This window comes from Engystomops pustulosus, chromosome 3 (genome assembly GCF_040894005.1).
Source record: "Engystomops pustulosus chromosome 3, aEngPut4.maternal, whole genome shotgun sequence".
NCBI lineage: Eukaryota > Metazoa > Chordata > Amphibia > Anura > Leptodactylidae > Engystomops > Engystomops pustulosus.
Window position 1 is genome coordinate 89475449 of NC_092413.1, and position 14660 is coordinate 89490108.

The 14660-nt window shown below is 38.8% G+C and overlaps 1 protein-coding gene across 3 annotated transcripts in view; it reads right to left on the reverse strand.

Moving 5' to 3' along the window:
- Positions 1-14660, reverse strand: part of SYTL3 (synaptotagmin like 3) — a 41424-nt gene that overhangs the window by 16671 nt on the left and 10093 nt on the right. For all 3 annotated transcript variants that reach the window (XM_072141373.1, XM_072141371.1, XM_072141374.1), the window contains 6 exons: positions 13308-13523; positions 10873-10937; positions 10055-10106; positions 8119-8185; positions 6947-7019; positions 1147-1271 (listed from right to left, as the gene is read on the reverse strand). In XM_072141373.1, coding sequence (XP_071997474.1) covers positions 1147-1271; positions 6947-7019; positions 8119-8185; positions 10055-10106; positions 10873-10937; positions 13308-13523 — 598 coding nt within the window. The remainder of the gene's footprint in view (positions 1-1146; positions 1272-6946; positions 7020-8118; positions 8186-10054; positions 10107-10872; positions 10938-13307; positions 13524-14660) is intronic.

The window sequence follows — 14660 nt, forward strand, 5'->3', positions numbered from 1 at the left end:
TGGTTCTAGCGGTAGCAGTCCAAACTCATGTGCATCCTGGGATTGGCTCAGAAGTTGCATGTACAATGCATATTATATTATCACTTCCAGTTTGATGAATCAGGAGATGTACAGTGGGTACGGAATGTATTCAGACCCCTTTAAATTTTTCACTCTTGGTTTCATTGCAGCCAATTGGTAAGATCAAAAACGTTTTTATGCTCATTAATGTATACTCTGCACTCCATAAAACAGAAATGTAGATATTTTTGCTAATTTATTAAACTAGAAAAGCTGAAATATCACATGGTCATAAGTATTCAGACCCTTTGTCAGTATGAGTAGAAGCACCTTTTGAACTAGTACAGCTATGAGTCTCCTTGGGAATGATGCAGCAGGTTTTTCTGCCATTCTTCCTTGAAGATTTTCTCCAGTTCACTCAGGTTGGATGGTGAACATTGGTAGAAGTCATTTTCAAGTCTCTACAGCTGCTTAATTGGGTTTAGGTCAGGGCGCTAGCTAGGCCTGTCAAGAATGGTCACAGAGTTGTTCTGAAGCCACTGCTTTGTCATTTTAGCTGTGTGCTTAGGATCATTGTCTTGTGGAAAGGTGAACCTTCGACCCAGACTGAGGTCCAGAGCACTCTGGAAGAGGTTTTCATCCAGGATATTTCTGTATTTGACCACATTCATCTTTCATTCAATTGCAACCAGTCGTCCTGTCCATGCAGCTAAAAAAACTCCCCCATAGCATGATGCTGCCACTACCATGTTTCCCTGTTGGGATTGTATGTGGTATGTGATGAGCAGTTCCTGGTTTTCTCCACACATACCGCTTACCAAAAAAAATCAATCTTTGTATCAGTGGTAGGCTATGCCCGGGAAAGGCGGGTGTGAGAGCTGCTCACCCCCACCCCTCTCCATAGAGAAACATGGCATACGGTGCCCTATTACGAGGGAAAGATAGGACTTTTTGATCATACCAATAGTCGACAATGGAACAAAGAGTAAAAAATTTTATGGGGTCTGAATACTTTCCGTACGCACTGCAAAAAAAGTGTTGTCCATCAGGTCAACTGTAGGCCCTGTTTAAAAATGTGTAAAGTGGAAGGAAATGTACATGTAAAAATGTTCACGTTCATGCCTAAATATATCCTTTAATTCATACCTCACTTGCTATATGGATGGCAGTGTCTGAGTGACTTCTCCTTTCCTTTCTTCTATCTTTACTTTTTCCATAATCTGTGCTTAGATAAAATTTATCTGTCATATCATTTTGAGACTTGGAAATTTCTAATGAAAAAAGAGAGATTAGATAGAATGATTACACTGTGTTAGGTGAAGAAGAGCTTGAACAAGCGATCAGAGCATTGCTTGTTCAAGTTAACCTGTTAAAAAGTAAAAAATAAAAGTTAAAAACACTAAATACATTTTTTCTAATTAAAAGAATAAATTAAATAAAGTAAAAGTCCCCTAAACACAAACATTCCCTATACACGTCTAATAAAGTCTTAATCACCAAAAAACCCCACATATTTGGTATCGCAGCGTCCGTAACAATCTGTACAATAACTCAGAAACATTATTGGATCCGCCCGGTGAATGCCGTAAAACCAAACCTGAAAAACTCGCCAAAAAGTAAATCATAAAATGCCTTCACAGAATTGTTCCAAAAATATTATGTGCACCAAAATGGTACCAATGAAAAGGACAACTTAACATGTAAAAAATAAGCCCAAAACCAGCTCTGTCAACCAAAAAATATTAAAGTTATATCTCTGATGGCAATATAAAAACAAATGAGATTTCTTTTATATTAGTTTTTATCCAGTAAAATTGTAAAAATATATTAAAAAACAATATAAATGAGGTATCACCGTAATCATAGTGATCCATAGAATATAGTATTTTTAGTGTATGGTGTACGACCCCCAAAAAATACAATAAGAAGTGAAACCAAAATTGACTATTTTCTTTTCCTCTATACATTCAAGAGTTAATAAAATATCATCAATAAGCTAATGACCCACTAAAATGAAATATTTGTAAAGTGCATTATATGTTAAAAATAAGCCCTTTTATGTCCAAATTGGCAAAAAAAATAATGCATAATCTGCTCTGAATGGTGCAGGTTCCCTTTCGATGCCCTGGCGTGTGCCCATACAGCAGGTTACCACCAAATATGGGCTACTGTTATACTCGGGAGAGTTTGTGTATCAAACTTTGTGGAGCGTTTTAGTATTTTATCCACTGAGAATTCGTACATTTTATGGAAAACACATTCACTTAGCCAAAGAAAATGTTAATTTCAAAATTGCATCCGATTTCGTTTTAACCCCTGTAAAACAATTAAAGGAAACCTACCACTTGAAGTGGCAGGTTTCTGATGGAAATACCGGGCACCAGCTCAGGGTGAGCTGGTGCCGGAGCTTATTTTTGTTAGTGTTTTAAACCGCGGTATCGCGTTTTAAAACACTTTTTAAACTTTATAGCCGGCGCAGGGAGGTACGCGCTCGGCGCTTACCATGCGCGCGGCTCTCCTTCACTTCCTATGTAGCCGCGCGCACGGTCGCGCGCATGGTAAGCGCCGAGCGCGTACCTCCCTGCGCCGGCTATAAAGTTTAAAAAGTGTTTTAAACCACGATACCGCGGTTTAAAACACTAACAAAAATAAGCTCCGGCACCAGCTCACCCTGAGCTGGTGCCCGGTATTTCCATCTGAAACCTGCCACTTCAAGTGGTAGGTTTCCTTTAAAGGGTTTAAAAACTTCATAAAAGTTGTTTTGTGTACGTTGAGGAGTGTAGTTTCTATAATGGGGTAATTTATGGGGTTTTACTTTTATTTAGGCTTCTTAAAGAGACTTGAAACCAGAGCAGGTCCCTCAATAGCAGGATTTTGCGGTTTTTATGAAAAAATTAAAAATCGCACATAACGTTCAAAGCCCTAACATCTTACATAAATGAGAGTATGCATAAAAAACCATGTCCACATAAAGTAGACATTCGGTGAATGTTATGTATTAAGTTTTTTGCTGTTGTGGCTATGTATGGATAAATAGAACATTTTGAATTTCGAAAATCGAGAATTTTCCCAAATTGTTACCAAATATCTTTTTTTTACATAAATAAACGCAAAATATACCACCAAAATTTTTCAACTAACATGAAGTACAAAGTGTCACAAGACAACAATTTCAAAACCCCTTGGATATGTTAAAGCGTTTCAAAGTTATAACCATTTATAGTGACACAGGGCAGATTTGAAAAAATGGTCCGTGTCAGGAAGGTGAAATAGGGCTTCGGCGTTAAGGGGTTAAGATTCCATAAAAGAAAAAATAAAACAGATGGCTCATGTCAATAGTTTTACAATAAAACTTACATATGCATTCTATTGCCCCTCTGAGCACAAGATTTGATGTACAAAATACTACATACAACAAAGGTTTTACAGAGTATTACTTTTAAGAAACATTGAGGACTATGGTGTGTGTGATGAGCAAGGGGATATCACATGCCAGATATTGTGATGAACATACATGTAGAAGTGAGATTCACATGCCAGGTTTTGTGTTGTTCATCAAGCCATTAATATCCCTTACTCCCCCCTAGCCTTATCTTGTATAGTTAATGAGACCTTGGAAACCTCCTACTACAAAAGCTGCCGAGGGAATCTGGCTCTGTAGGGGGTAGCTATTAACTAATATCTTTTGGAGCCACAGCGACTCCTAAAGGCTTGAGGAAACTTCCCTCCAATTTTTAAACCAAAAGACAAAGGATTATAAAATCTCAGACCAATATTTGTTATGGACAGTTATAGAGTTTTGGTCCATCTCAGATGAAGGGCAAATACAGTTTTGGAATCTGGATAGGCCGGGTATCATAGTGCCCCAACTCCCTAGGTTCTAGCATGCTTGGACACCAAGATATAAATATCTTGGAATGAGACCATAGCAAATGGGTCAGGTTTGGTATGAATGCTATCCAGGGATTGACCCAGATCCAATGATACCAGAACCCTGACCCTATGATTTCCTCTTCAGAAGCTTTGACTTCTCAAAGGTTCTGGATTTAATACCAGGTAGGAGGGTCCTCAAAGCACGCCTGGGAGTGTGCAGGGGTGTGTCTGCACCTAATATAATCAGAACACCACTGGTGCCCATGGTCTTTGCTTGAGGAAACAATTCACCTTCAAAAAGCACAGGAAGGATCTTTAACCCCTTCCTGACTTGCCGGGTCTCGATGCATGGAGAGGGCTCGTGGGTCAGGCCCTCTCCATAGCCTGTAAGTCTTTGGTGCATATTGCAGCAAAGGCTTACCGGTAGCACCCGCGATCAGTGCTATGGGCGCCGCGTGACGTCATCGGGGAGCAGCGATCCGTCGACCCGAAGTACCAAGGCTGTCTTATTTTAACCCATTCATTACAATGTGCTATTAGCACATTGTAATGAATGAGGAGGAAAATCCCCATATACTGCCATACTATAAAGTTAAAGTACCCTAGGGAGTCTGAAAAAAAGTAAAAGTAAAAATAAATGAAAGTTTAAAAAAAAATTATAATAAAAAAACCCTAAAAATTCTAATCACCCCCCTTTTCCTAGAACTGATAGAACTGTATTAATAAACAGTAAAAATCACATAAGGTATCCCCGCGTCCGAAAATGCCCAATCAAAATATAATAACGGGTTTTCATTGCGTTTTACCCCGTAATGGAAAATAGCCCCCAAATTTGAAAGTTGCACTTTTTTTTGCCATTTTGAAAAATATTTAAAAAAATCAATAAAAAGTGATCAAAAGGTTGCGCAGTCCTAAAAGTTATAGCAATAAAAATGCAATCAAAAGTTGCAAAAAATGACACCACCCACAGGTCTGTACACCAAAGTATGAAAAAGTTATTGGCGCCAGAAGATGGCAAAATTAAAAAAAAAAAATTGTACAGGAGGTTTTAATTTTTGTAAATGTATGAAAACATTATAAAAAACCTATACACATTTGGTATCCCCGTGATCACACCAACTCAAAGAATAAAGTAGACATGTCAACTGTGGCACACAGTGAAAGCTGTAAAATCCGAGCCCTCCAGAAAACGTTGCAAATGCGTTTTTTCACCATTTGGAATTTTTTTTCCCGCTTCCCAGTACACGGCATGGTATATTAAATACCGTCACTATGAATTTGTTATACAAATAATAAGCCATCACAGAGCAAAATAAAAAAAAAAAGTTATAGATTTTTGAAGGTTACACAAGGTAACTAAAATACTAAATACCCTTGTATTTTGTACTCTGCTATATACTCTGTATATATATATCTATTGTGTGTACTGTATGCCCTTAAAGAGAACCCGTCAAGCAAAATAACCCCACTAAACTAAATATATTTTAATAAACTGCAATTAGAAAGCTCTGCATCTATCCCTTCATTGTCCCCCTACATGCCTCTAAACCTAAGCAATGAGGTCTTAAAGCTGTATGCAAATGACCTGTGAAATGTCCAATGAGTCATTAGCATATTCAAGCTGTCCAGCTTATTCATGAATGGGAGGCCCAGCCACACCCCCAGTGCTTGACTGACAGCCTGTATAATTATGTGAGGCTGTATAATGATATACATCCTGGTGCTGGTGGCCATGCCCCCTGCAGCCTGTGTGTGCATGTGTGTGTGTATAGGAGAGATACAACAGCTCCAGGCAGCCATGTTATAGCAGAACATGTCAGGTACTTGTGTAGCTGATGCACGTGTCACACGTGTATTAGGAGGATGGAGCATGTCAGCAGATGCAGCACAGACACTAGCAATGCTTTACTATACATTACACACAGACATGAGCAGGGGGAGGGGAGGGTTAACAAGAGTGACATCACTGCCTCTGTCCATGTGACCCGCCTCATTTACATAATAAAGAAAAGATGATTTTGTAATGATTAATGTATGAATTGACTAGATAAAGGCTGTGATGGATCCTAGTGAGCTGCTCCAACAGGTAGAGGTGACAGAAATAGTGACAGAGACCTGATGACAGGTGTCCTTTAAGGTAATCAAATATAAAATGTTATCTGTTTTGCTCTTTTATCAATAATGATGGTTCCTGACAGAACATTTTTAATTCTCCAACTCAAACTGAAGTCCTAGGGACTCATTTGGGTAGGTACTGATCTACCCATTAGCTGGTGCTGACTGGCTGGTCTCCTATAGTGAAAAGCAGATTTTCTAGGAATCTATGATAGCCATCCAGCAACAGCGCCCCCCGCCCTCCCGTTGCAGGCCTACCAATACTCTCTTGTAATACACTATTATGCGGGTATAACAAAATTCTGGTTACAGCGGTTGAATTTTATTCTAATTGTTGGCTTAACAAAGGCACATTAGTCCATAAAGATTGGAAGTGTGATGACTGCAAGAGCTGGTCATTCCATACATTTTTTATCTCATTACAAGCTCCTAAATACTGTAATTTTACGGAGGATTATCTTCTTATAAATGGTAAACATACATGTACCAATGGGAAAATAATTTAGAACCAAGCTTGTTCATTACATATAAAACTATTATAAAATAACTACAAAAATCTCTAATGAAAAGAAAATCCCCTGAAGCCGAAAAATTCTGAGGCAGGCCTTGAGTGGGTGGAGCTTAAGAGGCACCACTCCAATCAGGACGCACCTGAAGCTGTGGTTGTATGCATAGCAATACAGACAGACAGAATTTGGAGGGTAGTCGTCTGTACCTATTGGCTGTTGCTGAGTGGCTGTCCTTTCCCTAGAGAAAATGTAGCTTGCAAATCATAGATTCCTGCAAACTCTGCTCTAATCTACACTTTCCAGGAGCAGTATAGTTTTTTCATGCTCCATCACTTGCACTACAGGAGATATGGAGAAATGTATCCCCATGACCTAGTCTGCTGTGTAGATACACACTGCCCTTAATAGGTTACCTAGTATTTTTGAATAATGTATATGATTGTACTTACTTTTTACTTGGGTTGTTAGAGAAAGAAAAATATTTTCCACAGATTTATTAAAATTTTTTGATTTACCGAGCTCCTGTAAAAAAAAGAATGGAGTTCATATACTTATAAAGTAATCTTTTCATTTAAGTCATGTGTTTCAGGGGTTGCCTGGCATTAGGAACATATTGGAGGAGATATATCAAAGTGTCCCACATTAGACCCGTCTTCTGCTGTGCCAGATTTATCACTGTGTCTGATGACAAAAAGGAGGTAGTTTAAGATTGATGTGACGTACTTTGCACCTTCTAATAGTTGGTCAAGTTTATGTTGACATATATTGGCGCACTGACTATTCCCCATGAGTTCACGCCCCTTTTCATAGCACATGCCCATTTGTCATACTAGTCAGAAAAATTTAAAAAGAGATGAGCTATGAAAAATGTGGCACATGGCATTTTAGTTTTTTGGCACAAATTATGCTATAATTCTGGCGCATGTAGATTGATAAATCTCCCACTTTGTCTCCTTCCAGGATGGCTCGTAAAACAACAAACCTAGCATAGGCTTATAAATTACCTCTGTGCTATGAGACCAGGCTACAATGGGCACAAGTTGTTGTTGTATAGGCTTGTTTTACAGCTCCTCCCGATAATAGGACTAAAAATACCTGATCCTGTGTTCAAGTTGCTACCCCATGTTTAGATGTGTTGCTTAAAGGGAACCTGTCGCCAGGGACCTCATTTTCACTAAAGATAGGTTGCAGAAGCCTATTACAGCTGCATTGCAAATATGCCTTTCTGCCTTTTCTAAGCTTTTTCATTACAATATAATTGTGTTATAACTTACCTTGCACCCTGACAGAATCCTCTGCGTAGTCCCAGGGGTTGGGCTTTGGTTTAGATGCATTTCAAAAAACAACATGTGCCTTGTCTGTGCTGCTCACTCCTCAGCTCTTAGCCCCCACCTTTCCCCCAAAGGGGCCCTCAGGTGGGGGCTGAGAGCTGAACAGCACATATTGTTGTTTTTATTAAATGTATGCAAAAAATTGGCAGAAATGGCAGAAACGCATATGTGAAATTCAGCTGAAATGGGCTCCTGCAATGTATCTTTAGTGGAAATGAGGTCCCTGGTGAAAGGTTCCCATTAAATTTTCTCACTGACAGAAATAAAATGTGTTGAATTGAGTACATTACCACAGAGTTATACCCAGGAGTTACTTCGGAGAAAGGAGGCGGAGTAGGTGGAACAACTGAGATCTTACTAAAACATGAAAGTACACAGAGAACATAATGAGGCAGCTTAACAAAGAAAAACATACACAAGAACACCCGACTTACATACAACCCCTAGTTACAAACGGCCCTCTGGACGTTGGTAATTTAGTGTACTTTAGCTCTAGACTACAATAAACAGCTATAACATTTATCACAGGTGTCTGCAATTAAGATTTATGGTTAATCCTGGGTCTTATGACAATCCAAAATTTTTAAAATCCAATTGTCACAGAGACCAAAAAAATTTTGACTGGGGTTACAATAATAAAGTATACAGTTCCGACTTACATACAAACTTAACTTAAGAACAAACCTCCAGAACCTATCCTGTATGTTACCCGGGGACTGCCTGTATATGGTTTTTAACATGTTGAATAAAGAAGATGGAAGAGGTTATGAGGTTATGCTACAAGTGGAAATGTATATGCTGGGCTAAAATACTAGGTGGAGGGGACTATAGTGGCAAGATTACTAAGTGGAGGGGTATGCTGGGCTACATTACTAAGTGGCGAGCTATGCTGTGCTATATTAGTTGGAGGAATAGATTATGCTGGCAACATTTTTAAGAGGTGGGGGTCTATGCTGGGCTACATTACTAAGTGGAAGGGGGCTATGCTTGGTTACATTACTAAGTGGGGGGCTAAGCTGGGATACATTACTAAGTGGGGGTTATGCTGGCCTATAATAGTTGGAGGAAGGGACTATTCCGGTAAGATTACTAAGTGGATGAGGTCTATGCTGGCTACATTACTAAGTTTAAGGGGACTATGCTGGGTTACATTACTAAGTGGGGGGCTATACTGGGCTACATTACTAAGTGGGGGTTATGCTGACCTATAATAGTAGGAAGAAGGGACTATGCGGGCAACATTGCTAAGTGGATAGGGTCTATGCTGGGCTATATTACTAAGTGGAAGGGGGCTATGCTGGGCTACATTACTAAGCGAAGGGAGGCTATGCTGGGCTAAATTACTAAGCGAAGGGAGGCTATGCTAGGCTATATTACTAAGCTGAGGGGGCTATGCTGGCAACATTACTAAGTTGGGGGCTATGATGGGATACATTTGAAGAGGGAGTAGAACTTTGCTTGTCTGCCTAGGGCACCAAAATGCCCTGCCTGGATCAATTAATGCCTTAGTGTATTGTGCCAATTGTAAAGTTTTGTGGAGGAGGGGTAATGCTAAGAGTAGGGTGCTTGGTTCTAGTAAAGGGAAATTATTTGCTCATCTTATCCGACATTTATATATGACTTCACAAATACTTTTCTGGATGAATGTAATCTGGCAATGTATTCCTACAGACAACACTTCACAGTATTCTAGAAATATATATACTGGGAGATAAAGAGTAGGGATAAATTCCACTTTAAGCAAATAATTACATTGTTTGTGTATTGAAAATTTTCCCATGGTTTTCTACATCTCTGCTTGTTGTCTTTCTGTAGGAATCTTCATTCTTTGCTTCCTCTGAAAAAATCAGTCCATGGTCAAGAAGCTATGTGCAAGGTTCCTTATGTCACACAGCTCTGATTACTTTCTGTGATACTAACAAGCCGTGCACCTGTATGTCACATGACCATGGACCAATTTTTATCCATTGGAAGTAAACAATGATGCTTCCTATAGAATGTCAGCAAGCAGAGATCTAGAAAACCGTGAGTAATTGACACAGGGAGTATATTGAAAAAATGTATAACTTTTCATAACACAAACAGTATCAATAATTTGCTGAAAGTGGACAACCCCTTTAAAGCCTATGGGTTAATGGAATATTGCCTTTCTTTTTTTAAAATATTGGCTTTTTTTAAGGAATTTTCTACTACAGAATTTTTTCATAAACATCTTGAATGGCTCACCTCATCTTTTGATAGGACTTCAAGAGCTTTGCTCCAACTGTTTCATGTTTTCCTATAAGATACATGATACTTCATCATATGTAGACCTCAATTTTTGTACTTATTTGATACAATAATATATAATAATTGGAAAATCATATGCTAGTACTGTAGAGTTCAAGTCTGCACAGTTTGTGGAGCAGCTTCGAAGGAGGGGTACAGCGCCCCCAAAGGTCCTGGCTTGGTCCTTATGTAGATATATAATGGAAGAAGCGGGCAGCACTCCAAAGTTCAAATTAGAAGTTGGTGATCTTTATTGAAACAAGTGGCAACGTTTCAGTGTTGGACACCTTTTTCAAGCAATCCTTTTTCAAGCACTAGACCCACATTGAGTATATAAAGGAAACATGGTATATAATACACATGAAGAGGCTTGCAAGTGGGACTCATATAATAAATATACATCATCATCTCTCTTCAAAATGCATGTTATAAGATTGTAGAAGATTAACAAAAAGTGGGAAAATCGAAATGACCAAATTACTTTTTTTTTGGTGCAAATTTCCAGAATTTTTGAATATTAAGTGAAAATTGACCGAATAACGCTTGTGAGATAATGGGGATAGGGCTGCAATGAAGTGTGTACCTATGCATCTCCTACATCAATGCAAATCTTTACTTGCAACAAGAAATAAAAAAAGTCAATACCAGTTTTTACTAGAAAAAACTCTAGTGATCTTATGTAAACACTAGCAGCTAGACAGATTGATTTTCTTATTAAGCAGCAATTCAATGTGTATTTCAATGTGTAGGTAAAAGATATGATAAAAAGAGATTACCTGCAGATGGAAATTTTTTTTCTCTTTCTTCATAGAACCATTCACCAGTCTTTATTTTGACTTCCCTGTTATACATGACAGGTAGGATATTATTTTTACATTATTATTACATGTACCTGCTAAGGGGACACAAAATAGTCAATATAACAAGCAAGAGCCACACTTATTTCTTCAAATTCTTTCTCATACAAAATTTCAAACCACCTGCTTAAAAGGGTTTTGCCTTGAAAGAAAAAAACTCTCAAATTTTAATCCTCTAGTGATGTTTACACAATAAAGATAATTTTTAACCCCTTGCTTTACAATTTACCCAGTTTTATTACTGTTTAGCTCCTATAACTCAGTGATGGTCAGTGTAAAGTTCCAGAGTGTGGACACGGACTCTCTAAGCAGACACATTATGATCCATTTAGTTCTGTGAGCTGACAGTGTGGTTAGATTATTAGGGTACATCTTTATATACACTTTCATTTTGCTTCTGAACATTGTACAAGTATCTGACACTTGGAAAGAGAGATGAGACAGATCAGAGATGATGAGATGCATGTTACACATGACATTCTCCCCTCTGCTATCACAGCCATTACATACTTTCGGCTCTACTATATGCCTCTCTCCCTCTCCTGTGGATAAAGATCTTATCTGCCTGTACCTTAACCCTTCTCACACTGTACTGTTTGCCGGCAGGAAGTCAGTGTGTGTGAGCTCTTTCTGGACTGATAGAGACAGGTTGGAGTTATATCTATGAAATGCTGTATTTTTGTTAATAACAGTGAATTAGAGAATATGTTTTTTATTACCCTGAGTATATTTAAAAATCTTGTCTTAGTGGGAATACCCCTTTAAATAAAAAAAATTACAAAAGCATATTTGTTACTTAATCTTTTGTGAATGCAAATCAGTTGCTTGCATCTGAATATGGATGTTTTGTACATGCATTTTGTGCTTAGTTCTTAGTTCTACTCAACCTATTCGGGTGAATGAGACAATCACAAAAATTTCTACAACATATCTTTATATGCGTACATATTCGTTAACTATGAAGATAATGGTTAAAAAAAGTCATCAATGCTTTGCCCCCATAGCGGCATCTTTGTAACAACAGAGACTGATGTTAATGGGAGGCGCCCCCCTGGACCAATAGGAAGAGGAGAGTATATGCTTGTTGAAAGTTTTATATAAGCCACTCTCAATAAACTCAAATTAATAATCCCAAAAAATCCCATAATTTTGCAGTCCCTTTGCTACACAGAAAAGGCTTCATCATGTGAAGTAATTTGTTTTATAAATAATACAATTGACACTTATATTTCAAAGTTAAATTCAAAGGGTTATTCCCACGAAAGCAATATATTATCTAAATATACTCAGGATAACAGAATAACACATTGTTGTTAATTTTATTTACAAAAAATACAGCATTTCACGGATACAATTCCAACCTGTCTATATCAGTCCTGGTTCCTACAATTTGGTGGTCCCTGGATCTGACCATAAACTCCTGACTATGGTCGGCAGATTCTTGTAGCTTATCTTTTATTGCAGGAGAAGAGGGAGGGGTAGCAGCATGCAGCATGCTTCTACACTTTTCGCAGCAGCTGTAAAAGGAGTCAGCAGCAGCACTACAGTTTCCCTTCAGAGTTTCCCAAAGTCCAGTTTTCTTCAGCGTTCCCTGAGTGATCACCTGAATCCAGATGTGAAAGTTGCAATTTTTTTAAAAAGTCACAAAAAAGTTATAAATTTTGGCGCAAATCTGCAACTGCCACCTACTAGGCATACAAATAAACTTGGAACTGATTGCAACTTTTGGAGACCTTTTGCAACTTTTGTTTTAAGAAGTTGCAAATTCACTGACTTTTTTAAAAAGTCACAAAAAGTTGAAAATTTTAGCACAAATCTACGACTGCCACTGACCAAGCATAAAAATTAGCTTGGAACGGATTGCAACTTTTGGAGACTTTTTGCGACTTTTGTTTTAAAAAGTTGCAAATTCACTGAAGACCAAATACCACATGTTTCAATAAAGGAAAAAAAATCATAAGATACATCTGATGGGCAGAAAAGCCAAGAAAAGTCCCAAAAAAAAGATCGACAAAGCCAGACTTATGATACATGTGCCCCATTGTGTCTTATATCGATCTCATGACTCTGATCTGTCTCATCTAAGTTCTTTGTCAGCACACAGAATCTCATAGCACAGAGGAATCACAAAGTGTCTGCTTAGAGAGTCTGGAATTTTACACTGACCATCACTGAGGTAGGAGAAAAACAGCAATAAAACTAACTCAAATTGTAAAGTAATTGTGCAAACATCAGAAGGGGGATTAAAATTTGAGAACTTTCTTTCATGGGATAATCTCTTTATTCATTTCTCATTTTATATATTAAAAATGCTTTAAGATGATTGTCAAGACAAGTAAGATGAATTTCATTACCCATGAGCATTGCAGACTGTACATTTCCATACAATATTGCAGCGGTAAACCTGGCACTCCGGACACACTCTGTGACTGCAGCCATTGCAGACAGCGCCTCTGTTCAGCAGCCTTCCCAGAGCTTTCTGGCACCGAGCACATGATCGCTCTTGGTATTCTCTAGCTGCACTTTTTGCCCCTTTCCATCGAAGTTGTTGTAAATGTGTTTTCAGCTTTCTGCACCAGATAGCAAAGAACATAATCATATCTGTACGATTGTGAGTAAAGCTGTTCATGATGCTCACAACAATAGCTTTTATTTCTTAAAAGCCCAGGTTTAAAAGTCATCTTCTACCAAGAAGTGTCCACAGATAACTAATTGGTCAGCAGGGTTCCAACTGCTGGAGCATCCACCAATCACAAAAATGGGGGTCCTGTTTTCTCATTTGAAGTGTGTGACAGTTTCTGCAGGCATACAGCTGCTTCATAATCATTGAGACAGCTGAAGTATAGTTCTCTGTCACTTCCATAGCCAATGAATGCAGTGGCAATGCTGCTCAAAGGCAGGGGATAAAGACCCCTAATTCTTGTCTCTACTGATGATCCTACTGGTCAGACCTCCAATATAGTTATCCCTTTCTGGTGGATAGGAGACAATTTTTAAAATTGGTTTAGTGGCTATAACCTACTATAGAAATATGAAAGATGATCAGTCATTGGTTGCTATAAGCAACAGTAGTTTTAACAAGTATACCAGATGAATTTTTTTAATATATTACACTGGCTGATTGTAAAAGCCACAATTGTGAAATTACCATTATTGATAAAGAAAATGTTATATAAATCAGTACAGGCAGTCCCCGGGTTACGTACATGATAGGTTCCATAGGTCTGTTCTTAAGTTGAATTTGTATGTACCGTATATACTCGATTATAAGCTGACCCGAGTATAAGCCGAGACCCTTAATTTTACCACCAAAAACTGGGAAAACCTATTGACTCGAGTATAAGCCGAGGATGGGAAATGAATTGGTCACAACCCCCCCCCAGTATATAGCCAGCCAGCCCCCTATAGTATACATCCTGCCCCCAGTAGTATACAGCCACCCCAGCCTGCCCCCAGTAGTATACAGCCATCCCAGCCTGCCCCCAGTAGTATACAGCCACCCCAGCCTGCCCCCAGTAGTATACAGCCTGCCCCCAGTAGTATACAGCACTGCCCAGCCTGCCCCCAGTAGTATACAGCACTGCCCAGCCTGCCCCCAGTAGTATACAGCACTGCCCAGCCTGCCCCCAGTAGTATACAGCACTGCCCAGCCTGCCGCCAGTAGCATACAGCCCAGCCCAGCCTGCCCCCAGTTGTATACAGCCCAG